Consider the following 25,649-nt stretch of genomic DNA (forward strand, 5'->3'; position numbering starts at 1 on the left):
TTGAGATTGAGAAAAACATAGATACTTCAGTGACAGAGGGCACAGACAAAAAGACTCATGAGACAGTTGAATATATTTCACAAAAGGAAGAAAGCGAGGAGAGTTTTCCACAGAGATAGATGATGCTGGAAGCACAACGACACAAGATGAAAATGAAGGTTTAACCTTTGATGATGAATCTTGGGAAATATTAGAGCCTGCAGAAGTGAAGGATGTCAGTGATGAGGTTGCAGAAGAGTGCAGCATAGTCAAATATGAGGAGCCACAAGAAGTAGATGTCTCACCATGGGGAATATATCCAGTAGCAGTGGCCTCGGGTAACATGCTAGGGTTTGAAGACTCTTTTGTCCTGCCTCGGGATGAGGAGGAGTCCCAGTCCAAAGCAGAGACTAAACTGATGGATGACTCACATAATTTGAAAGATACAGCTGAAGGCAAGCTGCTGGTTCAGTCAGAACCCGTTGAAATAGTTGTATCAGATGAAATTGATGAAAGGGTTGTGTTGGCAGAGTCAGATATACCAGTGCCTTCTGTCGTGGCACAGAGTGAGGAAGTTATGGAGGAGAAGACTGAGGAACTTATGGAAGAGACTGGAAGTGTGGTTACTGAAGATGCTACACCCACAGATAACTTGTCAAAGATGTCAGAAGAGATCAAAGAGGATAAGAAAGAGTTTTCCGAAAGTAAGCTTGATGAGAATTCTGAGTTGTCAGATTCCAGTCCAGTGGTTGAGAATCAGCAAGAACAAGATGAGTTCATTCAAATAAAGGAAGCTGATGAAAAGGAAGATGTTGAAGATCTTTTATCACTTTCTGTAGAAACTGAAGAAACAATGTCTCCAGATCCTGCAAGTATGTTACCTGTACTTCGTCATAGTGCTGATCTTGGCGTTCATAAAGTAGATGAAGACATTTGCAAGCATTATGAGATACCGTTGGCAGAGCAACAGTTAGAAGTGACTTACTCAAAAGAGAACTCTGCGATGGTGTCCCAGGAAGAGTGTGAGGAAGAGTTTATCATAATCAGTGATGACACGCCTGGTGTAATGGAGATATCTGTTGAAAGTGAAATAATTCCTGAAGATGTGGTAGAAACAGAGCATGAGGTTAAGGATGATACCAAGACACCACCCGATCAAGTGTCAGCAGCACCAAGCCAGGACACAGGTCTACAGGTCAATCTCCGACGTGTAGCTTCAAAGAGTGTTGAGGTGTTCCAAGAGGATGTCACTGAAGTGCAGCCAGAAGTCAGGCATGCAACACTACCATCAACAGAAGAGACAACCAGGGAACTTTCAGAAGTGCTCAGCCAGGAGCCACCAGTTTTAAAGGTCTCTCCGCATCTGCAAACAGCTTCAAGGAATGTTGAAGTGCTTCCAGAGGATGTTACAGAAATGCGGCAAGAAGTCACTCCCGAGAACATACCATCATCAGAGGTATCAGTAGGTAAGGTGTCTGAAGTGCTCAGCCAGGAACCACCAGTTTTAAAGGTCTCTCCGCATCTGCAAACAGCTTCAAGGAATGTTGAAGTGCTTCAAGAGGATGTTACAGAAATGAGGCAAGAAGTCACTCCTGAGAACATACCATCATCAGAAGTATCAGTAGGTAAGGTGTCTGAAGTGCTCAGCCAGGAACCACCAGTTTTACATGTCTATCCCCATCCACAAGTAGCTTCAAGGAATGTTGAAGTGCTGCCAGATGATGTAACAGAAATGCAGCAAGACCTCACACCTGAGAACATTCCATCAACAGAGGTGCCAGTAGGTGGAATTTCAGAAGCGCACAGCCAGGAACCACCAGTTTTGCACGTTTATCCCCATCCACAAATAGCTTCAAAGAATGTTGAGGTTTTTCCAGAGGACATTACGGAAACATTACAACAGGCTACTCCTGAGAATGTACCTTCATCAGAAACACCGTCACATGGTGTTGGTGAAGCGGTAAGCCATGAACCACCAGTGTTACAAGTTAATCCTCTATGTTCAGTAGCTTCAGTGACAAATGAAGATTCACTTGCTGAAGATAGTACACAAACGCATACTGAAATCCCTGGAGTAACAATTCCAGCAACACAGGTGTCACTGGACACGGTTCCTCAAGGCACTGATCAAGAGCCACCTGTTTTACAAGTCTCACCAGACCTGACGACGACTTCAGAACCTGACAGTAGTGTTGAAAGACAGGCAGGAAATGAGAGTGTATCACCACAAGACCCAACGCCTGAGAGAGCTAGGGAGGCTGTTTTGCAGGAAAAACCATCGTTACAAGTGTATACAGTTCAGGAAATTGTACAAGAACTTCCTGTTGATCCAGTCACTGTTGAAGTCCCAGAAAGTGAAATTACGGACAAACCTTCAAGTGAAGCTGACAGCTCTGCAAGCAGTCCAGCTGAATCAGAACCTAAAGCTCTCATTTCTCCATCTCAAAACATTTCACCTGCACCAACTTCATCAGAAGTCAAGCCATCTCAAGCCTCTTTACCTAACGTCTCCTCTAACATAGACTCAAAATCACCTAGAGAATCAACCGCTCATACCATTCATGATCCAGTCACTTCCACTTCTGAACACCCACCATCAGATCATTCTCAACTCTCCTTCACATCTGATGTCCCAAAGCCACCAGACAAAGTCGTCTCTTCTTCGACTCCTGGAAACTCCACTCTTCCTGCGTCTGATGGTTCCTCCGAGCAGCTGACCCCTCATCTCACTTCTGTACCTAACCAACCCAGACCCAGATCCTCAGGTCTGTCTCTCTATTCTTCCTTACGTCTTTTTATTTCTAACCTTACTTAACCCTTGTCTTTCTGCATGATCTTTATCCTCATCAATGTCGATCTTCTTTTGCCAGTGATGGAGTGTCAGATCTGAAATTTTGCAAAACTGAAGAACGCTGGCCACATCTGCATTTTGAATTGATCAGTATCTGTATGAGTGTGCCATTTTAATGACATATGGTAGAATGCGCATGAGGGACAGACAATTCAGTATTTTAAACTACCATTTGTGAAGGCTTATTTTGAAGCTCACAGAGTAAATAAAGTTTTCATTGTCCTATTTATTGTGAAAATCAAAAATTTTAATTTTCCACATGGAGTCGACACAGGAATGGCTGCCATTTTGAATTCAAAAGTTGGGAAATATTCAGTAATTTGTTTCTCAAGCACCAAATTTTGCACAATGATTTTCAATTTTTATTCTTTATTTTGAAGGGAATGGTTTAAAATTCTTTTACAGAAAGATTGAGTGAGAGTTTCAATTTTGAGGCACAAGCTACCTTAACCCTTTGAGCAGTGTAATTTTTTCCCGCCAAAATTTTAGTGCAACATTTTACCAATTTTTATGAATTTTTTTTGTAATTTTTTTGATAATTTTGAACAAAATTGACATTGCATTTCATTGGCTACAGTTTTTTCTCACATTTTTGGGGAAAATCTAGGAAAAATTGGCTGGGGTTTATTTTATTATAAAGGGGACAAAAATAGACTCTGGCGCTCAAAGGGTTAAGATAATACTCACCTCAAAAGTTAAAAGACTTCGCTAAAAATTTTCCCCTGAAAACTTTTGACCATTCTCTGTCAAAATCAAGTATAAATATCAGAGTCACGGTGCACATATCGTACAAGAGAAACAAATTACCTTCAATTTACTAATATTTGAAATCCAAAATGGCCGTCATCCCTGTGTTAACTCTATGGGAAAAACTAAATGATTCACAAAAATAAGACCATGAAAAGAAAAATTCATCCACGCAATTAACTTCAAAATGAGCCACCATAAGTGGTAGTCCAAAACAGTATCGTAACAGTTTGAGAGTCTGAAAATCTGCCCCCAAGGCGCATTCTACCTCAATATTTATATATCCCAAGGAGTGTCGAATTTTCCTCTAGTTTATCGTGAATCCAGTGTTCTTGAGGCTAGGCCAAATTTTCATCAACAGACACAGCAAGTTTTACAGTATGACTTTATTTCAGAAAGAATAATACAGTGGAAGTTTTGGCAACATACTAGTGTGGAACAGGTGTTACTGATTTACAATGTTTGTTGTACCAAACTTTTAAGTTCAGGGGTGTGATAAAGTTCCTGGCCAGTAGCTGTGACTTTTGATGTATTTTCCAATGTTTTTGTTCTGATTGTAAAACTGTGTGTCTTGTGTAACTCCTGAAATCATATCCAAATGCCTAAAATAATGGAAATACTCAAAGTCACAGCTATTTGTCGGCATGTTCAGGTATGCTTAAACCCTTTCACCCCCAGTTCCCTGTATACAGATCCAACTTTACCATAGAAAACAATGGATTTGGGACAAACCATGGTGGTGAAAGGGTTAAGACTAACAATAAGCTTGTATCAGCCATAAAATAATATGAAAGTTGCTCAAAGACTCAATTTCAACACCTCATTCAAAGACCTCAATTTCAAAATAGATGCCCATATTTTTTTGTTCTGAGGAATCACACCTTTTGTATTATTAGACATCTGCTATATAGAATTTTTTGTTTTTGCTTAAAAAAACAGGTGACCCTTCCTGGATATCTCAAGCAAAAAGTACCATTTGTGTTTGCCTCTGTGCAGTCACTTTTTTATCGAACCAATTTGGTGATTGCAAAATTTCGTGATTGAAAGTTTTAAGGTAGTGTGTGCCTCGAAAGTGAAAAGACTTAAACATTTTCTCAAACTTGCCTCAGTGAAACTTTCAACCATTCTCTTGCCAAATCAAGAATAAAAATCAGGGGTCACTGTGCAAAGTTTGGTAACAGAGAAACAAATTACCTAACATTTACCAATATTTGAAATTCAAAATGGCTGCCATCCCTGTGTTGTCTCTATGAGGAAAAATGAAATTTTGATTTTCAAATAAGACACTGAAAAACTTTCTTAGCCGTAGATCAGAGAAGTATTGCAAAAGTTTGAGCATCTGAATATCATGCTACCTTAATGTTCAGGTGTTGTTGCACAAAAGAAGCATAATATGTTAGGTCACATTGTAATTTATGTTAAATTCTCTCTGATAACAACCTTCACCTGAGAAAATGCCTGCTCTATCATGAGACTGAGGCCTTCCCTAAAATGACAGCAATTTTCTTCAAGGTCAAAAGACATGACTGTAGAGTAATTGAAACTTGTGATTAGTTTTAAAGAAGCTTTCTGCAACTAACCATCAATATTTCTGTTTAGCTTTACAGGTTGTTGCTACTTTTTTTATTTTGTTGAGATATATTTCAAGATATGATTATTGCAACATCTGAAAAGTGGTAACATAAATATTTTGTCGTCTTTATCAATAGGCTAGGAAACCCTAAGGATGTCCCCTTCACATTCATAAATTATTCAATACCTTATGATAGTTTTCCGTAACTTGCTTTCCATTATTTATGAATATTATTTATGAATTTCAAATGCTGTGCAACTTTTGATGTATTTTCTCATGGCAAAAGGAGCTGTTTGTGCAGGCAGTATTTATATTTAACAATAAACTACACCAGCCACAGTATACCATTAGATTTTGAACAGTTCACGACGTGTATATGAGCCATAGCGAGTGCATCATATGGAGTAAACTGGTTAAAATCGAGTGGTATACCCATTGCTGAGGTGATTTATTGCCGTTACATCATAATATCAAATCAAAATTCTGGCGCAAAATGTCAAAAAGGGAATTTTTCTCTAGCTGAGAGCTCATTCCTGTTCCAACCATACTATATTGCCAATATGGCACAGTTATTTTCATGTTTCAACCAATAAGATCGCAGTGTTTATACCATCAGTATATTGGTATGATAATAAGGGCTGTTCATAGGGTAGTATATTGTTTATGATGTACTGTGTTTAGTGTACTTTCAGGTCAGTTTTATGTCTAATGTACCAGGAGTCAATGTTGATAATATTGTCAATTTTGTCATTACCAGAGGGATTGATGACAGACAGGAGGGTGTCAAGTCCAAGTGGTGACAGCGAGTCGCAGACTAGCGGTGACGAGGCCTCGACGACAAGCGGGTCCTTCAGCTGCAGTGAAATTCCATCTCCCGTGCACCACGCCATCACAAGCATAGCAGAGATTGAGGAACCTGTAAGTGAGACGGAGGAGGACGTCGTCACTGTTGAGGTGGTTCCGGAAAAGCCAACAAGTAATGGTGTTATTGAGAGTGACATTATGGAAGAGGAAAGGGTGGTCATTGGACAGGAAGACAATTCTGATAAAACGAGGAGCCACGGAAGTGAAAGCACCCGAAGTTGAAAGCGTACCAAACGACAAGGCTACAACACCTGATTTAGATAAAGACGAATATCCAGCTAGAACTGTAAATGATTTGGACGCTGCACAGAAGGAAGCGGTGGCGCGATACATGGAGAAATACATAGACGAGGAAGAAGAAGGGGATTTGATGAGTAGCATGCGAATCGCGGAAAATGTCGCCAAGGCGTCGCCGCGAAAGAAGAGCGTGCCGCAGCGCTCGATAGACGCCGAGGAGAGGATGGCTGGCGTAAACCTGAAGGAAGAATGGCAGGACGATGATGATATCATGAAACACCATGCTGATATCGGGGAAGATTGGCTCAATGATGTCATAGAGATAGATATCACAGACCCGGTACCACCGAGAGATGATGCATTAACAAGACCTAGTAAGTCCATTGACTTGCGTAATTTGTGAGTTTACCCAGCAAAATTATCATCAGTTGATCTCTCTGCGCAGCTTTCAAGAAATAGATTGGCATTTTTTTGGAGTCTCATCCATATTTGCAGAAAAAGGGCCCCCCAGGTTTTGCTTATTTATGTTTTTGTTTGTTTGTTTGTTTGTTTGTTTATGTGTTTCCACATAGTGAAATTTTGAATGAGCATGGTATTTACACAGAGCTGTGAGAACCTCAATGATGCCACCAATCAGGAAAGTATTAGGTAGAAGTCTATCGAAAGAGCTCTTCATCAACAGCAATAAAATCAAGGAATGCACGACATTATTTATTTTTTGAGACGTTGAAATGTATGCGTTCGAGTGTTACCATGCTGTAAATAGACAACAGTTTGTATGATCAGGGAATGGTGTTCCGTTGTGGGACCGTCATCTCTCTTCCAGTGTTTGTGGTTTTAGTACCTTTCACTGCCTGACAGCAAGGGTATAGCTAGCTCGCCACAGTGTGGCAATGCTGCAGTTCAGAGGAAACACTGCTACATACATCATTGTGACATTCTTTGTCACAGTCACTCTGGAGAGTTGTCTGTACATTGCCCTAAAATAGGCAGCTATCAAAGAAATTCAATCGTACATGAAATTCAGAATTTTATCAATTATTTGGAAACAACCTCACAAAGACCAAAAGTAAAGACACTTTTCTGTTAGTGTGAATTTCTTGCTGGTCATATAAATGATATGTTTAATATTAACCACCCACAGCATCATTGGATCTGGGCGCAAAACCTAAAACCAGGAAGAAAGTGAGCCCCCCTGCAGAACTGAAGATCACTGACAATGATGATGACAGGGGGTCCACACCTAGCGACAGCTTTGATTTGAGTAGAATTGACGATTTACAGACACCGGACATGCGTACACCAAGTCTCCGAGATGATAGTAGTATTTTGATGACCAGCGGTGAAATGGAATGGGAAGGTAAACATACTACATTCTTTCATTCTTCCAAGACATTTATGTTGACAATGAGACTGAACTTAGTTAAAGCTACGGTAAAGCTGTAGACTGTAAGATCCATCGCTTGAGGGCGCTCGTAGACGGGGGAGCGTAGAGAGTGCCCGCAAGCGATGGATCTTTCAGTCTACAGTAACTGTAACTTTTGATAATTTTTTTTCCGGTATTTTCATTCAACCTCTCATCAACATTTCTTGGTCTGCTTGCTCTTACATGTTGAAATACCCAGTATTTGGTTGTCAATCAGTGAATGCAGTGTGTCAGTGTGTGGTGTGAAATGTTATTGTTGACAATGGAATTCAAGTCCAGACCTGAATTCACTTTTCAACACTAACAATACTGGATATACGGTCAGTGTTGGCAAAACAATGAACTTGTTCTTGCTATCATATATCACTATTTATTTATTATTTTAATCCTCGAGATAGCAGCCGCACTATTTTAATATTTACCGAATTCATGTGTATTTTGCATATGAGCAGATGACACCCCCCTGTCAAAGACAACTTCATCAGAAAAGATCCCAGAATACACAGCAGCGGAAGAGACAAAGGACAACAGACACTGGAGAGTTGTTGAGATTGGCGGAAAGAACTACAATTTAGACATGAAGGTTATACACCCATACAAGAAAGTACTTTCCCACGGTGGTAGGCACAATATTTCAGATTCAGAAAACTGTATTATCTCCTATAGAGAAAGTTACTTGTGGTTCTTAACACCAAACACAATACAACACAAGAATTACCAAACGTAATATAACATAGCATAATACACGTAACAAAGAATTCTAAAAACAAAATACATGAATGAGTTACCCCATCCAGCATTGTTTCTGCATGTATTGACATGCCTTAAAGTACATGTATTGCCCACTATGGCAGGAGTGAAAAATGGAGCTACAAGACATCAGTACAGTCACCCCCTGGATGTGCTTGCTTGAGCTGTACAGGATTATGGATAGGGTTAGGGTAACTATCCAAGCGGTGAACATCCAGGGGGTAGGTGACCTAGAGTTCCGTAGGAACTGCTTGCCTATTTTAATGATGTACATGTTTCTTATCACTCTTGTAATTTTTGGTGTCTTTCAGAATATTGGCAGGGTGATCGAAAATATTTGCTGTATCTGTTCATGTGTCCATGACAGTTCACTTCCAACAGGCAATATCATAAGCGGTTTTTGCTGCAATCGTAAACAAGTGCACAACACGGATTAGATAAGGAATAATGAGGCTTGTTCTTTGACAGGTTACTATGGTGATGGACTAAATGCAATCATAGTTTTCGCGGCGTGTTATTTGCCAGAAAAGACAAGAAAAGATTATAACTATGTGATGGACAATTTATTCCTGTAAGTCAATTCACTACTTTAACCATTCACTTTCATATTATGGTATGTACTGCTTTTGGGATTTTTTTGAAACAACATTACCATATTGTTATTGACATTGAGAGATCTGCAAACTTTCTGGAAAATTGAAATGATTCCTTGAAAATCTTGGAAAATGGACTTACCTTCCATAGTTTGTGAAAAAAGCTTGGGCTATCATAAAAATATCAATTTTTATGCAAATGTTTATTAAACGATTGAAGACAACTGTGATGTGTTGATTTATGACATCAGTGCTGAAGAAAAGGCAGATTATTCCATAATACTCCCAAAAACAACTGGTCTTCTCAATGACTTTGATTCTGGTATTGGTCACTTGGCCAGCCGAGTAAATATTAATCACCAATCACATTGAGCTGTCTACAATCTTATGCTGCATAAATAGCCAGGTGCCAAATCACTGCAAATAATTTCAGCTGACCTGAAAGCCATTTGAAAGAAAAGATTCTTTTATTGTGTGTTTGACAAAAACATAAACATCCTGCACTGTACAAACTCAGTGGCTCACAGCCAATAGTTCAATGACCCTTTGCATGAAGGGGAATCTCTGAAAGGGCGCCCTCAGTGGCAGAAGTTTAAGACCATTCGTTTTGAAAAGTCCACATTACCTACACTGCCACTTTGTGCATCTTTCATTTCAAGATTTTAAAAAAATGTTTGCAAATAAATAAAATTTCAATTATTTTACAGACCTGACGTTCATAGTTTGCAAGTTTCCTCAAAGTTTTACCAATCATGAATACTGATCTAGGTATATATAATGCTGACGTGTCTAATATTTCTTTTGTTGAGTGAGAAAAACTTTGTACATTTTTCTTCACATCTACAGATATGTTATAAGTACTCTGGATTTACTAGTGGCTCAAGATTACATGATTATTTACTTCCATGGTGGATGTACTAAACACCAAGCACCAAATCTTGGATGGTTGAAACGATGTTACAAGATGATTGACAGAAGGTAACAGTTCACCTATGTGGTGGATTTTGCTTTTTATTAAACGACAAGTTTCTGCAACTTTGAATAATGTGTTTCACTATTTTTGATTTGTTTGTCAACTACCATTCCTTGGTCTTCTTCCCAAAGCATAGTATTCATCTTGTCAACTCAGCCTGTACATGTGTAGACTGCATTGTTATTGTTTACAAGTGAATTCTGGTCCGGACTAGAATTCAAACGTAAAAAATAACAGTGCATTTTACATTTACAGAGGCTGTAGACAAATTGTATACTATGCATCTCAATATGCTTTGAGAGTAGGAAAAGAACTTACACAATTGATGTACAAAATAAAAACTCTGAAAAAAATCTCCAAAAATTCCAGCAACTGGTTCTTAAAAACATGCCAATTTCTACAACTTTGTTATTTCCAATGACTATTTGGCAAAACTTGTTTTGTGATTCCATTTTTCACAGAAAATGTCAATTGAAAAGAGTGCCTTTTCTGCTCCTGATTTACATGTTTGTTTTACTTCTGTACTTTAACAGTGTGACAGGGTACCTCCCCTCGTACTGTCATAGGTCACTAGAGGTTAAAGAACTGGCGATGTATAACACAAAAAACGGTGATGTCACTGTATTGTTTAACCCTTTGAACCCGGCTCGGACATAAATGTCGGATGACGTCATAGAGTACCAGGGGGTCAGGGTGTAAAGGGTTAAAGAATCTGCAATTCCCCTTTGCCGTTGTTTTTGCCATTCCCTTATTAACAGAAAAGTTCCTGATATCAGTGACATCTTTGACACATTCTGAAAGTGTACGTAAAGACATTTATAATACATTAAAAATGATAATGAATATTTTCAGCTGCTTTCATAAACTGTAAACTTTGACAAATAGCAGGATCTTATTTGACACATACACATTGCTGGGTCATCATTATTGGAGTCTTATGTTTGAATTTGACATGATATTCTTGAGATAGAGAAAACAAACAAACAAATTTCTGTTTAACACTAACTGTACACAATGCATCCAGTTTAAGAGTCTTCTTGATACAGAATGATCTAACATGTCACATCTACCAGGGTATCATCATGTAATTTTCTAATATCATACATCATTCAGATTAAGGAAGAATCTGAAAGCCTTACTGCTGACCCATCCAAACCTGTGGTTGAAAACTGTAGTCAGATTTTCAAAGCCATTTATTAGGTAAGAATATAGTTGTTTCTAAGTATCTGTACAATGGTTTATTTTCAGTTAAAGTTCTGGTGTCTATCTTTGGGGCACTATACCGTATGTATGGATATGTATGAAAGTATGCTATGCATGTGTATTTGTGTTTGAGTACGTGTTTGCCTTTGTGTGTGTGCTTGAGTGCATGTGTATGTGTGTATGTGCATGTGTGTGTATGCATGTGCGTGTGTTTGTGTATATTTATGTATGTGTATGTTTGTGTGTATGCGTGTGAACTGAGTGCCAGATGTCAATGTTACTATTCATATGTACAATTCCAGACATTAGCATGTGTAGTTGTATATGACAGCAGTCTTCTTTCTTCTTTTTACAAGTTCTAAATTCAGTCGTAAGTTACGATTTGTAACAAGTCTTGAAGATTTGAAGCAGCTCACCCCACTGGAATACGTCTACATACCGGAGCAAGTTAAATTGTAAGTCTTGAACAAACTTATGTGAATCTTATCCACATCTTCCAAATGATTATGATAAACATTGACACTATATCCTCTATGCTGAATGAGTTAGACCAAGATTTTGAACTGACCACAGCACAAAGAGAACCAAATACGTATAGAAATGTGTATTTCCATATATGTAAACACACATGGGTTTGTTTGTACCACCATCACATGATTCCTTTGGTGTACGGAGTTTGTAGAATTCTGTGGGTCATTTATATTCCGGATTAGAACCAGTGACACACCATTGACCCCAGAGGGAGTTTGTTTTGATTCATTAAAAGTTTATACATTGCATGTATTGATGAAGAAATGCGGAAGTTTTGAAATTGACTCAAAGAGTTCAGAAATGTATTAGAGAAAACACAAATTGTTTGTGACTCTCAGGAAAGGAGACATAACTCTTATTTTGGTAAAAAGAGATTTTTTTTCGTATTTTAATTCTTGTCTTGAAATGCATTAATTGAGAAAATTAACACATTCTTGGCATAGAAGATCATAATTCAATATTAGTGTAAAAATTTTCATCAATGAAAATCAATAATGACAGTCATTTTTGTCAGTGATTTGCGTCTTGTCCTCAAAATGAAAATTTGAGTTACATTTTTTGTGCCACAGGCCGCTGAATGGTTGGAGATATTTTCCATCAAGACAAGAAACAAATCATGAATATATACTTTAAATGAACATTTCAATTCATCATAAAGTAACAATTTTTGAGAAAATGTTTAAAGGGTACATCATTTGTAAAATTTTATAACACTGGTGGTCTGCGTCTTTTGTCAATGCTTTCCTTAAAGGTAGTATGTGCCTCAAAATTGAAAGACTTCAAACTTTTGCTCAAACTTTCCATGAGGAACCTTGATGTCATTCTCTTTGGAGAGCAAGAAGAAAAATCAGGGATCACAGTGCAGAGTTTGGTACTAGAGAAACAAATTTACCGTATATTTACTGGTATTTGAAATTCCACCCCTGTTGTAATTTCATAGGACAAAATAATATTTTGATTTTCACAAAAATAAGTCAGAGAAAATTTATTTCCTCAACAAACTTCAAAATGAGCCCCAACAAGTTGAAGACCAAAAGAGAGTTGTAAAAGTTTTAGAGTTCAAATATCTGTCGCCAAGGCGCATCCTACCGTAAGGACAAGTCATATTATATTCATGAAATTGAAGACATCTCAATTTTCAAATTCATTGTAATTCATTCATGCAGGAGCAATGGTTCCATTTTACCACCGGTGCCATTACATTTGTCAAGTTCATTCATTTTTGTATCATGGATAGTACCCCTCCCATCTCACATTGTAAATGTCTTTATTTTTTTACATTGCATATGTTAAGATTTGATGACAAGAAGCGGAAGAAAAAGGTACATTGGTTTTCAGTGGTTTGTCTGTTTGTTTGTTGTTTTGCATGCCTAACTAAATACACTGAGTGAAGTTTCTCTACTCTTGGTTGCCATGGAGCTACTTATCCAATATGGCCGCCAAAAAAGGAAATCAAATAGAACACACTATGTTTCCTCATGGTAACCATTATCTGTATTTCTGAAAGTGAGAGATAAAACGTTGGGGGCGCTGTAAGAAAAGAAACTGGGGTCAAATAATGGTATTACAGCCCTCTTCCATTCTGATGGACTTCCCGATTGATTTTCAAAATTACATTTGAGCTCTGAATGTTGTTGAATTACATTACAATTTTATGGACAAACAACACATACCAGTAAAAGTCCATAAGCTGTAGCTACTGTCTGTGAACCTCAGACTCCAATATGTAGATTTGATATCATTGCAAACAGCTCATTCACTACCAACTAATATTTGTTATAGCAGTGACTTTACTGAAAGATCATATCACCACCACACGGACAAGATAAAAAACCTGACAACTCTTTCAAAAATGTGACAAAGCTTATCACAATTTTATATATCTCGATTTGCCGACATACTGTAAAAGTGTAAAAATAGCAATGAGTCTGGAAAATAGTATCCAGATGGCCATGTTGGAAAAGCAGCTCCTATGGTAACGGTATAATTGATTCTACTCAATCTAACTACATTGCATTTCACTGTGTGTCATTCTTCCACAATTTTCATGATTTAATCCACACTTTTCATAATTTAATATATATCTACACTTTTCACATCCAGTTGCACTGCACTCTAACGCCGCAGCAATAAAAAAAACACACCTAACATTTGGTTTCAGATTTTCAGATTTCAAAATGTAAAAAGACAATTATGAAAAAAGCAGAATAGATGGAATCAGTAATATTACAGTTATTATTTAAAAATTCTGACAAATTGCCACATTTTACTATGTTGGATATTATTTATTTATTCATTAAACACTGTGCCATGGTTCAATTCCTGTATGACGTTTAGGTCATCAAGGGGTCAGGGTTCAAAGGGTCTTATCTGAAACCATTAAAGGGGGGGTGGGTTGTTGGAACTGTGCTCAAAGGTTGTGTGGGACCATACAACCCATACAAACGCTGTATCCAAAGTACGCTGGCGATTGATAAAAGTTAAAACACGTTTGTCATAATGTACATCCTAAAATTTAAATGTTGCAGTTAGATATGTTGATGTGATGCGTCTAGATTTCAAGCATGAAATACATTTTTTGTAAACAAGAAAGTTTCACAGGCACAGTTCCAACAAATCCCCCCCCTTTCAGCAATGCAATGGCCCTTAACTGCTCTTCCCACATACAACAGCTTGGTGCATTTTCTCTCTCACAGCCGTAACCATATATACAGACACATACAGCCATACCCAGACATACACAGCCATACCCATAGATACACTACCACACCCATAGATACAGACACACTCAGCCATACCCATAGATAGAGGCGCACACACAGCCATAACTGTAGTTGAAGTATGGGCACACACCCATCCAGACAATCACATTTTACATAAAGATCTAATGTATATCAATTTATTTCCACAGTCTTCTGGTTATCTTCCACTTGGCCGGTGGTTCCTCCTCTGCGTCAACAAACCTTTTAGTCTCTTTACTTACTTTACGACTTCAGCACCTTGAATTTCACTGAGGTGTTCATCTCATTTCAATCTTGTCCCACTGCATGGAGTGTCAATGTCGACCCTCACAGTCCTGTGTTTCTCCTTCCTCCTATCAACCCCCGCTTCAAATGGTGTAACCTTCATCAAGAGTTAACCCTTCTACCGCCAAGCATTGGTATGTCCCATTGTTATCAATACGTAGGATTGGCCAATTTACAGGGAAATAGGGGTGACAGGATTAGAATCGCACAAATTGCAGAGACACTACCCCTTTTGTATGGTCTACTCACAATGAAAACAATTGGAATAATCTATAATTTGGTATTATTAGGGATGATAGGGTCCCTTTGATGATTGTTACACTAGACAGGAATGCAAGGGTTGATATGATTGCTTTCTTTTTCTGTATTTATTTTTTCTTTTCTGCATTGATCTTACTTGCAAAGTTTCAGAGTTGTACAGAAGAATTATTTAGAAATTTCAACTGTCATCTGTGAATAATTGTACTTGTTATGGACACATGTACTGGTTTAGGGCAGTGACGCAAAGAAATTTTCAACAAAGTCACAGAGTTGACTCATGAAGTTCAGAATCTTGTGAGTTTGAGGGGACACTGAAAATGAAGTGATGTGCATCAACTGAAAGGCAGTTCATTGAAATTGTCTCCGTGCAGATTTGAAAATATATTCCCAGAGTTGAAAGTCGACAAAACTATCACGCTGAATGATTTCATGTGGGCATGTCATTTTGATCTCGGACTTCTTTGCTAGGTTTGTAGGTCTACAGGATGTGAATTCAAATTTGATAAAAAGATTCATTAAATTCCGTGTTGTCATTAGCTCTCTCACATTTTACAATCATAGGAAGTACCAGTATCAGCCCAATTGTTTACCACTTGTTAAATTTCTGATGTCAACTCTGAAACTTTCTCACACAACTTTTGAGTTCTCAGTTCTGTTCTTTTCCATTTTTCTGTTCTCTTCATTGTCCCTGTCCTGCTCCATGTCACATCTTTCGCAGATATTTATCATCTTGATAAAAAGTGGTGTGGTTAGTACTGTCATCTCTCTCAATTTCACAATCTTTTCAGACTTTCCATCAACCTACTTCCTTCCTGTGCCACCCTGTATTAAGGTAGTATGCGCCTCGAAGGTGAAAGACGTGAATTTTTGCTCAAAGTTTCCTCAATAAAATTTTGAACCATTCTCTTACCAAATTAAAAAAAATCAGGTGTTACCATGCAAAGATTTGTACTAAAGAAACAAATTACCTGACATGTACCAATATTTAAAATTCAAAATGGCTGCCATCCACGTGGTAACTCTGTGGGGGAAAATTAAGTTCCTCATATTTGAAAACCTAAGCTGGTTAAAATTTTTCTTAAACCAAGTGCTGAACCCCTACAAGCCATAGACGAGAACAGTATTGAACAAAATCGAGTCTGAATATGTTTCCCTGAGGCGCATTCTACCTTAAACTTAGTTATTTATTTGAACAAGTATGAACATGGCAAGTACTAATCCAAGGCAAAGGCAGAATTAACCTAAGCGAGTTTTATCTGGTCTAACAGGCTTTCCAGCGGCTTCCTACTTTGCATATTTGAAATGTCAGCCATCACTATTCATATTCTGGCTCATGAATATGCAAATTGCTTCACTATGCTGTCTGATCCAACTGATGTTTGAATTTGTGCAACAATTCGATAATTGATTTTTTGTTGTAAGAAGTGACTGTGTAAGAGTTTTTTACATGCCTTACAAAGTGTTTCTTAACATATTAAGGAACACCTTGGATATTTAACCCTTTGAGCACCAAAGTCAATCTTGTTGCCTTTATAAAATATACTCAATCTAGTCAATTTTTTTCAGATTTTTGCCAAAATTTTGATAAAAAACTGGAGGCAACAAAACACGATGTCCATTTGGTCCCAAATTATCAAAACAATTACAGAAAAATTCATAATTGGTAAAATGTTGCAGTAAAATTTTGGTGGGAAAAATTACAGCACTTGAAGGGTAAAAGGGCCTGTAGCTGTAACTTTTAGTGATTTTTCACTATTTTTGTTCTGAATGCCAACCACAGTTTCTGTTCAAGTTCTAATTCCAAGAGCGTGTTGAGATACACAGTATTCAGCTGGTCTGAACATACTGGTATTAACTGCATTGTTATTGCTGAATTCCGGTCTGGACTAGAATTCAAATGTAAACAATTACATTGCATTTCACATGTATAGGCGCTGTGTTGGCAAGCTAAATATTGAGTGTTTCAATGTGCTTTTGAAAATGTTGAAATAACCAAGAAATCAGTATAACATCACAAATCATTTTGTGCCACACAAATTGCTCAGAACAAAATACTGGAAACATATCAAAAGTTACAGCTTGCCAGTAAACTTCCTAGGTGTAGCAATTAACCCTTTGAGTGCCAAAGTCGATTTTTGTCGCATTTATACTATACAACGGCGACAACTTCTTTCAGATCCAGACAATTGTTTTCAGATCTTTCCCAAAATTTTGGTAAAAAAGTGCAGCCCATAAAAATTTCTACCCTTTTAGTCCAAAATCTTGGAAAAAATTACAGAAAAATTCGTAAAAAGTGATAAAGTGTTGCCCTGATATTTTGGGGAAAAAATTACAGTGCTCAAAGGGTTAACAGGCCAGTTTTCAGCGTGTTTAATTTTGAATGGCATCTCTCACTAACAGATATTGTATAAAACTCAGCATGCCATGTATTTAGACACAGTCACTCCACAAAGCAGATAGGGTATTTTGTAGCACATCTAGCAAGATGTGCGTTTTGTGGACAGGCATGTCCTAAACACAGTCTCAGATCATGCAAATTTATGATATTGAAACTCAACCAGTAATGTCTGCTTGAGTCAACCAGTGTTCACATCTGACTGACTTAACCCATTCACCAACATGGTTTGGCCCAAATCCATTGTTATCAATGGGTGATTGTGGACCTGTTCACGGAGGATTAGGGGTGTACATGTTAACCTGTTCCCAGACTTCGGTACATGCCTACATTTGGTACATGAAAGTACACATGGTCTCATATGAATATAAGGAGTTTGATATCATGTTTGATTTTCAGTTAATCCAAATATACAGTGTGCCCAATTTCTGATTAATAATGTTTGTTGTGCATATTTTGGTATTCAATTCCTCATTGTGGAGTTTGAATTCATGCTCAAACAGTACTCATTATCATATTATTTGCAAACGTGAATACCATTATGTTGTTTCATCAAGTATCAGATACCCAGTTGTCACAAAAAACTCTTAACCCTTCTTCCTCAATTGGTTTGGTCCAAATCTATTGTCATCAGTGATAACTGTGGGTGTGTTTACTGGGAAATGGGTGTGAACAGGTTGCCAATGGAGGTTTTATCTTTTTGAAGTTCTCAAAAGTGTTACAAAACTGATTCTAGTCTTGTCTGGGGGTCGTTTCACTTTCCAGAACTGAGAAAAAAATCATGGCCGAACTTCAGAGTGCCAAGGCGAAGGCGAGGAGATCGTCAACATCTTCTAGAGGAAGAGAGACGACTGGAAGAAATGAGGAGACGGCAAGACCTGGAGGAACTGATGGAGCTAAGAAAGATTCTAAGAAAGCGAAGGACAAAACTAAGAAGAAGAAAAAGTAATCATAATGGTGAAAGTGAACCATGGATCTCAGATGAGAGCGACTGGTTTGACGATATAGATGTTGATGAACTCCAAGCTATTACAAGGCTTTAAGAATTGTGTATGGGCGATTTGATGTGCCATACACTCATGAAGTTTTTCCACCTTTTTTCCTGCAATTATATCATGCGTGTTTCAAGCACTTCTTTTGAAACAAGTATTTTTGATTTAGTTTAGTATTATTGTGGTTATTGATGCCAGTAAACCTGCTGCATAGGACAGAGATATACTAAAAGAAGTTTGTTTTTTAAATGTCTTATAATGATCTTGTGGTCAGAGAGAGGTCAACATAACATATTTAACCCTTTCACCACCATGGTTTGGCCCAAACCAATTGTTATCATGGTGATTGTGGAACTGTTGACTGGGAATCAGGGGTGAGCAGGTCAGTGTTTCCCTCATCGAAAGGAACAGTCACATGTCCACATACTGTGTTACTACCTTGTTCTTTAAAACAGATGTAACTTTGCTGCAAAGGGATTTTTTGATCATACAGGGCAACATTGATGATAGGTTTGAATGGAAAATGACCGCAAGTCAATAATGTGCAAATATTTTGGGGGTTTTCTGCAAGTGAGTGTGTGTGTGTGTGCATTTTGGTTTTTAGTTGGTGTGGATACATTCACCCCTATGAGATGAGGTTTTACATAAATTATAAAGTGTGGTGTGAACTGTTTTGAAGCTCAATTTTAAAGACTGCAATCGCTTGATCTTGAATTACACTAGGATTTTCAAAAATCAAAATGTGTTTTGTCTTGAATTACGCCGGGATTATGAAAATATCAAAATGAGTTTATTTTATCAGTTGTTAGTCTTTTATTATAAAAGTATGTTCCAGTTAGTACCTGCTTGAGGGTATGGGGCACCCTTGTTGATATTTACTGCTGTATTCTGCTATAGACCAATGAACTTTTTGTAAGGGTATATAAAATGCTTGGAAAGTACTGATTTTCTATCAAATATTAATTAGTTTGATGAAGAAATAGGGACATAATATGCCAATTCACCTTGATTATTTTGTATTATTGGTGTTAATTTTTAAATAGATAAGCAGTTCAAAGCTCCCTATGTCACCAGCAATATATACAGGGCTCCTTAATTCAATGACTGGAGTATGAATGTACCTGAATTACCTCAAATGCCTCCTTAGGTTTGTGGAAAAAAGTACCCAAGTGAAATGTTGCTTTTGGTTAAATGGCTATTGTGTAAAACACTATTAATGTCAAACTGCACAGAATTGTTTGGAGTCGAATCAGATGTCATAGCCAGTATCCAGATTTTGTGACACAATAATTTTCACTTCATTTTATGCAAGATGGGAAAAGGGGCCAAATTATTCCAAGCCAGACACATCAATGCAAAGAGTACTTTATGTTAGATGTTTCATTCAGTTAAGCCACAAAAATTAAATCAACTTTGTACTTACAGATACTGCAAGGAGTCGTCTTGAGAAATACGTATACAAGGTACCGTCTTCATTTTTATTATGTAAACATCTTGTGCCAGGGTATCTTTCAAAATCTGTAATGTAAAGATACCCCCTAGGCTTATGCTAATTTGTTATTGAGATCTTAGGGGTCCTTGCAAAATCTGTAATGTAAACATACTCCCCAGGGCTGATGTTAAATATTTTTGATGATCCTAGGGTGCCTTGTTGACTCTGTAATATAATCACTCCCTTGCCAAATGACGATGCTGAAGTTATTTTCGTATTCGTTTTCGTATTCGTTTTCGTATTCGTATTCGTATTCGTATTGGAGTCACTGACAAAATTTTTTATTTTTAGTCCAAATTTCGTACGTATTATATAAAAGTTCTGTCTTTACAGAACTTAAAGTGCTTTTTATATGACAATATATCAATACTTCAATATTTGAGAATGTAAGTTGAAAAAGATCCAATCTTTTTAGGCCCTAGATTGAAAGATATCGTTGCTATAATTAGAGGAGAGATTTTAAAAACAAACGGCCAGTACACAGGCACTCCTTAGCTGGGTAGTCTGTTGAATAGATCGATTTTCGGTTCGATCTATCGATCCCGTAGTCGATATGCGCGCCATTGTAACCAAATACTCACTAGGTTACAGTGGCGGGCATACTGACCACGGGATCGATAGATCGAGCCGAAAATCGATCTATTTAGCAGACTACCAAGCTATTAGCGCCTGTGGGCCAGTAGTAGTCTTTGGAGGAAAGATTTTTTAAACAAACATCATTTTCGTATTCGTATTCGTATTCGTATTAACTTTATCACAACAACCAACTTAAACATTCTGTTGACATCATTAGTATCGATAATGGAAATTTAGCTGACCCGCCCAATTTGACGAGTTGTAAACTTAAAAGGTAATTTTCTTGTTTTAAACTGATATCTCTGAGAAAGTGATCGTCATAACGACAGTGAATGCAGGGCTCAACGTTATCGCATGCCCCTAAGTCGATGACATGCTATATTTAGACTGCTGTCGCAAAGAAAATATCATCTCATATGATGTGGGAAAGCGTCATAAAAGAAAACGAGATGAACAAAATGGTATCATAGGCCTATGTCCCGATCGGTACATTTGTTTCCCTAATAAAGATTAAATTAATGTGTGAGCTGTTGTCAGAGTCTTTATTTCAGTACGGCCCATCTCTTTTTCTTTCCTTGCGTTTGCGTCAACTGTCATTGCCAGAACATTTTGATCAACTTGCGTTATGATAAGATACACCAGAATGCATGGAAATTAATTTGTATCGCGAAATATCGAGAAATACCTGTATTCTATGAAAAATAGACTTCAGCTAGTCTAGTAGCTGTCGCAACTGGCTCGATCGGTTTCCGTCATTTGTTACTGTGCGATCCAGTTTTAGTGTTACGCAGTTTGCCCCGCTCTACAACTCCGTTCTGCAGGTCACTCCGAAAACTTTCAGCAGTACTATTTTGGGGGACCAATTAAGCCGCTAGCCGTAGATAGCTCCTTTTTTCAACAAAACTCTGAATAGAAATGCAGCAACTATCAACTTTCGATAGATATTTTGTAGGCAAGAGAACAAAACTCAAACGTATATGCGCATTTAATCCTAGCTGTGATATCGCAGCGGTACTTGTGGCGTGTATCGAACTCGCTCGGGTCATTGAGGTCATCGCCACAGTACCATCCATGGTCTGTTCTCTACTACCTCCATGGTTCTACATAATTGCAGTCGCTACCCGGCAGATTTGCCATGATATTTCAATAAAGTTGCTTGTTATTTAGATCTAGCTGAAAACAAACCTTTATGAAACAGGATAATCCAGTCCAAGCTTGATGAAATCGATGCTTTGATCTGCTTTCCAAAGGACGATTTCCGGAAATGGTCTAGCCGGTCACATGCCACTAACGCAAATATTCATTACGCACGTGAACGCATGAAACATGTTGCAGTTACTGGTTGCTTGTTTTCCCTTGTCAGCTATATTTTGATGACATTTTATGCTGGGATTATGATTGGTTCATTTGAAATGATGTGACAGCACTAAAACTGCTTCTGATACTTGATTGGATTGCAGTAAAATTTATCATTAAATTCATGGGATATTTTGACAGATCATTCAAGATAACATCAGCAGACACATTGGCAGCGCTGTGCAGTGGAGAGAACGCGCTCAAACCTTTGATTAACTCCGCTCAAAGGCTATGCTTATTCAATGCGTATTTTGGGGTCGTGGCCTTTCAGGACAATGCTCCGTGAACACTGAGCGAATATATGTTGTATTTGATCACGTATACGGTATGGAGAAATGTCTTGAAAAAAATTCAGTTGCAATCTCATAAAATTTGGTCGCCTATGCGACTGAAAATGGTCGCTACTTTGAGCCCTGATTGAATGTAATACATGAATTATCGGTCGGTCCGGTTTTATGTATAATATTGCTCACATCTTTACTCTGAAAGATAAACTACCTATTGTCATTGATTTATGTTACTTTCTCCCCTGTAGCAGCACGTACAACTTAGTCGTAACTTGCAATTTTGTAATTTTTGCCTTACCGCACTCCCTGAGTTTTGTAAAGTATTGTATTGTATTGTTATTATAATTTATTTCAGGTCTACGTGGAGCCATATCAAAATCAAGTAAAATACTTGAAATACAAATTGTAAATGGATATGATCATTCTAAAGTGAGTCCAAAAGGATGACCGGATATAACAATTTTCACACTTTTTTATTCAGATGGTTGTCCTAGACAAGTCCCCCGTTCATCATAGCTTTCAACAGTCACCCGTTTTGCAGCGCCTCACAAAAATCTGCCCTCCCCGCAAAACAATGGTACAGTCCAGGGCAGCTCCTTTGCATCCGCTCTCACGAGTCCCATTACTTGGCACTGACCACCTGATTTCGGGGTGCATCCAGCTGCCCGGTCAAGAGACATTGGCAAGCGAAGATGCTACCTTACCAGATCCCAACCGATTTTAAGTATTTTTTTTTCAATAAATGAAGTGAACAAAATTCTTTAATATCTACAAATGCAAATTTATGTAAATTTAACCAAATTTGGCAGATGAAATTACGAATCAAATTATCACAATATTTAACCTCAGTAAATATCGTATATTGCACGTTTCATACCTGAAACCTGGACTAAAAATAACAATTTCTGTCAGTGACTCCAATACGAATACGAATACGAATACGAAAACGAATACGAAAATAACTTCAGCATCGTTGCCAAATGCCATTTGTGAGTTGTAGACTAGGGTAAGTAAAACTCAATACACGGTCCTGGTGATCCTGTAGGCTGGCCTAGTAGTCCTATATGCATCATTTAGTGTTTAGTCTTACTTCAAGTCAATTCTTCTGTCAGGCAAGTGAAAAGGGCCACTTATCAGCTCAACATTGTTGCCCAGTGACTGACGTCTGAATTTGCACAGCCCTAAAATCATGGTCAGTATATTTCCTACAGTCGGACTCATCAACTAAGTCACAGGATTGGTTTGTTTTGAATGAAAATAAATTGAAAGATGTTGGTATAGCTGAGGAAAACTTGGCCCAATCTTCGTATGAAAACAAACACATACTCTTAGGGTGCCTCTCATGGCTTTTCAACCAATTGGACCCCCTAGGATTATGTTGTTTTGTAAAAACTTCTGAGTGTAGGCCAAGTATTGTTCAATCTTGCCATGAACGATGTTGAAAATGTACTGTGTGTTTCACTTCCCACATTATAGTCAGATCAGGCTGTTGTTATGCAGCAGAGCTAGCCATGGATTTGGAATGAAGGGAGAATATTTTAATTCCCAATTAATTCTAGTACTGCTGTCATGCCACAGAGTTAGCAATGGATTTGGAATGAAGGGAGAATATTTTTATTCCCAAGTTAATTCTAGTACAGCCACATAAGATAATTGTATTTTTGTTTGTATTTTATGTCGACTCATTTGTCAATAATGATTATAGTACCTATCAGCTTTCTTAACTATTGTTCCTGTTATAATTTATTACTGTGTACAACAGCATGCAGCAAAACTTTAAGTTTGCTAAAGTCAAAACTTGCCAATGAACCTAATCTTAAAAGATGGGTGTGCCCAAAGTAACTATTTATAAACAGAAAATTTGGTGTTCGCATCCCTAATGTTATTTATCATGATTATTAGTATTACGAAAACCCTTACAAAGTCATAAAAGTATTTACAGATGCACCTCAATGTTGATATACATAAAGAGTATTATCCAATCAAATTAAGAGGTCACAGTACATTAACCAATCACAGGGTAGGGATTTGAATTAGCATATAAGTTCTGACCATTTACCTCTTATGTTTAAAATGATAATTTACAGTACATTTATTCTTGATTGCAGATAAAGTTGTGTGTTTTAGTGCAGTGTTGCATGGAATTCACAAAAGACGTTATTTTCTGTATTTTTTGGATTTTCCTGGTGATAATACAAATCATTTTAGCTCCTACATCAAAAATAATTTCAGAGAATAAAAAGAAGTGTTTATGCTTGGTCAGTATTGTCGTTTGATAAATTTTGTAGTTTATTTAAAAAGGGGCTATGCAAAATTGGTTTGTGAAGTTTTTGCATATGTCAGACAACTGGCCATAGAGGGCGCCATGAATCTCATCTTTCTGGCATGTAACTCCCGAAGTGGTTCATAGTAGCATTCTCTGCTTGGGTTGCCTGTCCTGCAATTTGCCATTTACTGGTAATAACTACAACCTGAAACATGTCAAGGATTAGAAATATGTGCATTCAGTTACCTCGTCTCGATGACGCTTTGTAGTTCAATTCATAAAATTTCAAATATTCCATCCCTTTAAATGAAGTAACCAGGGGCAAAGCAGGCAATCTATAAGAATAGCTGTTTTGAAACCGCCCAAGCTGGTGAAATTTTACTGCTTTCTTGCTGGGTTGTAAGCTATTCCAGAAATATTTCAGCAGCAGAGAAATAAAATATCTGGGAAAAATTAAACTGGCTGTTTATTGTTGTCTTTCATGAATTGGATGTTGCTGTGTTCTAGATCATTGAAAAAGTTTTCCAAAATCGGCCAATACCATCAAATTACACAGAGTGGATTTAAAGTTGTGAAATGTGTGAGGTTGCACCTGAAGAAACATGGGCCCAATTTCCATACCAAAAATCGTGCTTCAATAGCTTTGCAAAGGAACTGGACCCTCAAGGATTATGTCGATCGGTAATTCATTCCATGTGGGTCCACCATAAGTCAGTCTTGCTGATGTTAGTGACAATCTCGTACCATATATCACCCTGGACGATCTCCCAGAAATTGGTGCCAGAAATTTCTGGTAGCCAAATTGACTTTTTTTTACCTTTTACAGCAAGAAAACATGGACAGTAACTCGGTTTACAAAATGACGACAGTCAAAAATTACCCCTTTGCTGAATGCAAACATGATTTTCAATGTTTGTGACCTCAAGACAAATGAACACCCATTCAGACTTGCTTTGCTGTGTATAGAAAATGAACAATCACATTGCGGCAATGTAAATGTGAAAGCTGTTATCTTTACCTACATGATAGGTACCACCAATCCAAATCTCTACACTATAAACTTAGCATGCATGAGATTCAAACTTAATTATGTAGGCATATATTCAGCTATACCATTCTCGGTGAAAGTTTGTACACTGAACTTCATTGTACACTTAGAAGCCCTAAAATGTTTCGCTGAATGACCTTTTGCTATTCGGAAATAATGCCCAACTTAGAAAATTTCATCTTTTCTTCATGTAACGTCTGTTGCTGCTGTCTATTTTTGTTAT

The 25,649-nt window shown here is 37.6% G+C and overlaps 2 protein-coding genes across 2 annotated transcripts; both read left to right on the forward strand.

The window, feature by feature from the left end:
• Nucleotides 1-80: 80 nt before the first annotated feature.
• Nucleotides 81-24,836, forward strand: LOC139123572 (uncharacterized). The gene is made up of 11 exons (XM_070689739.1): nt 81-2,744; nt 5,908-6,625; nt 7,396-7,611; nt 8,130-8,297; nt 8,896-8,998; nt 9,867-9,998; nt 11,107-11,193; nt 11,553-11,651; nt 13,022-13,049; nt 18,175-20,137; nt 23,081-24,836. The coding sequence occupies exons 1-2, from the start codon at nt 323-325 to the stop codon at nt 6,234-6,236; spliced, it is 2,751 nt and encodes a 916-aa protein (XP_070545840.1). The 5' UTR covers nt 81-322; the 3' UTR covers nt 6,237-6,625; nt 7,396-7,611; nt 8,130-8,297; nt 8,896-8,998; nt 9,867-9,998; nt 11,107-11,193; nt 11,553-11,651; nt 13,022-13,049; nt 18,175-20,137; nt 23,081-24,836.
• LOC139123817 (BCL2/adenovirus E1B 19 kDa protein-interacting protein 2-like) lies at nt 6,346-18,358 on the forward strand. Its single transcript, XM_070689969.1, has 8 exons — nt 6,346-6,625; nt 7,396-7,611; nt 8,130-8,297; nt 8,896-8,998; nt 9,867-9,998; nt 11,107-11,193; nt 11,553-11,651; nt 18,175-18,358. Exons 1-8 carry the CDS (start codon nt 6,346-6,348, stop codon nt 18,356-18,358), a joined length of 1,269 nt encoding a protein of 422 aa, XP_070546070.1.
• Nucleotides 24,837-25,649: the final 813 nt, after the last annotated feature.

This window comes from Ptychodera flava (genome assembly GCF_041260155.1).
Source record: "Ptychodera flava strain L36383 chromosome 23 unlocalized genomic scaffold, AS_Pfla_20210202 Scaffold_23__1_contigs__length_28996876_pilon, whole genome shotgun sequence".
In the NCBI taxonomy this organism is placed as follows: Eukaryota; Metazoa; Hemichordata; class Enteropneusta; family Ptychoderidae; genus Ptychodera; species Ptychodera flava.

Excerpts from the sequence above, each read along its gene's own strand:
- LOC139123572 (XM_070689739.1), top strand. The coding sequence starts at position 323 with ATGCTAGGGTTTGAAGACTCTTTTGTCCTGCCTCGGGATGAGGAGGAG. Across the intron at positions 2,745-5,907 it reads ACCCAGACCCAGATCCTCAG|AGGGATTGATGACAGACAGG; the intron begins GTCTGTCTCTCT and ends TGTCATTACCAG.
- LOC139123817 (XM_070689969.1), top strand. The coding sequence starts at position 6,346 with ATGGAGAAATACATAGACGAGGAAGAAGAAGGGGATTTGATGAGTAGC. Across the intron at positions 8,298-8,895 it reads GAAAGTACTTTCCCACGGTG|GTTACTATGGTGATGGACTA; the intron begins GTAGGCACAATA and ends GTTCTTTGACAG. Across the intron at positions 8,999-9,866 it reads GTGATGGACAATTTATTCCT|ATATGTTATAAGTACTCTGG; the intron begins GTAAGTCAATTC and ends TCACATCTACAG.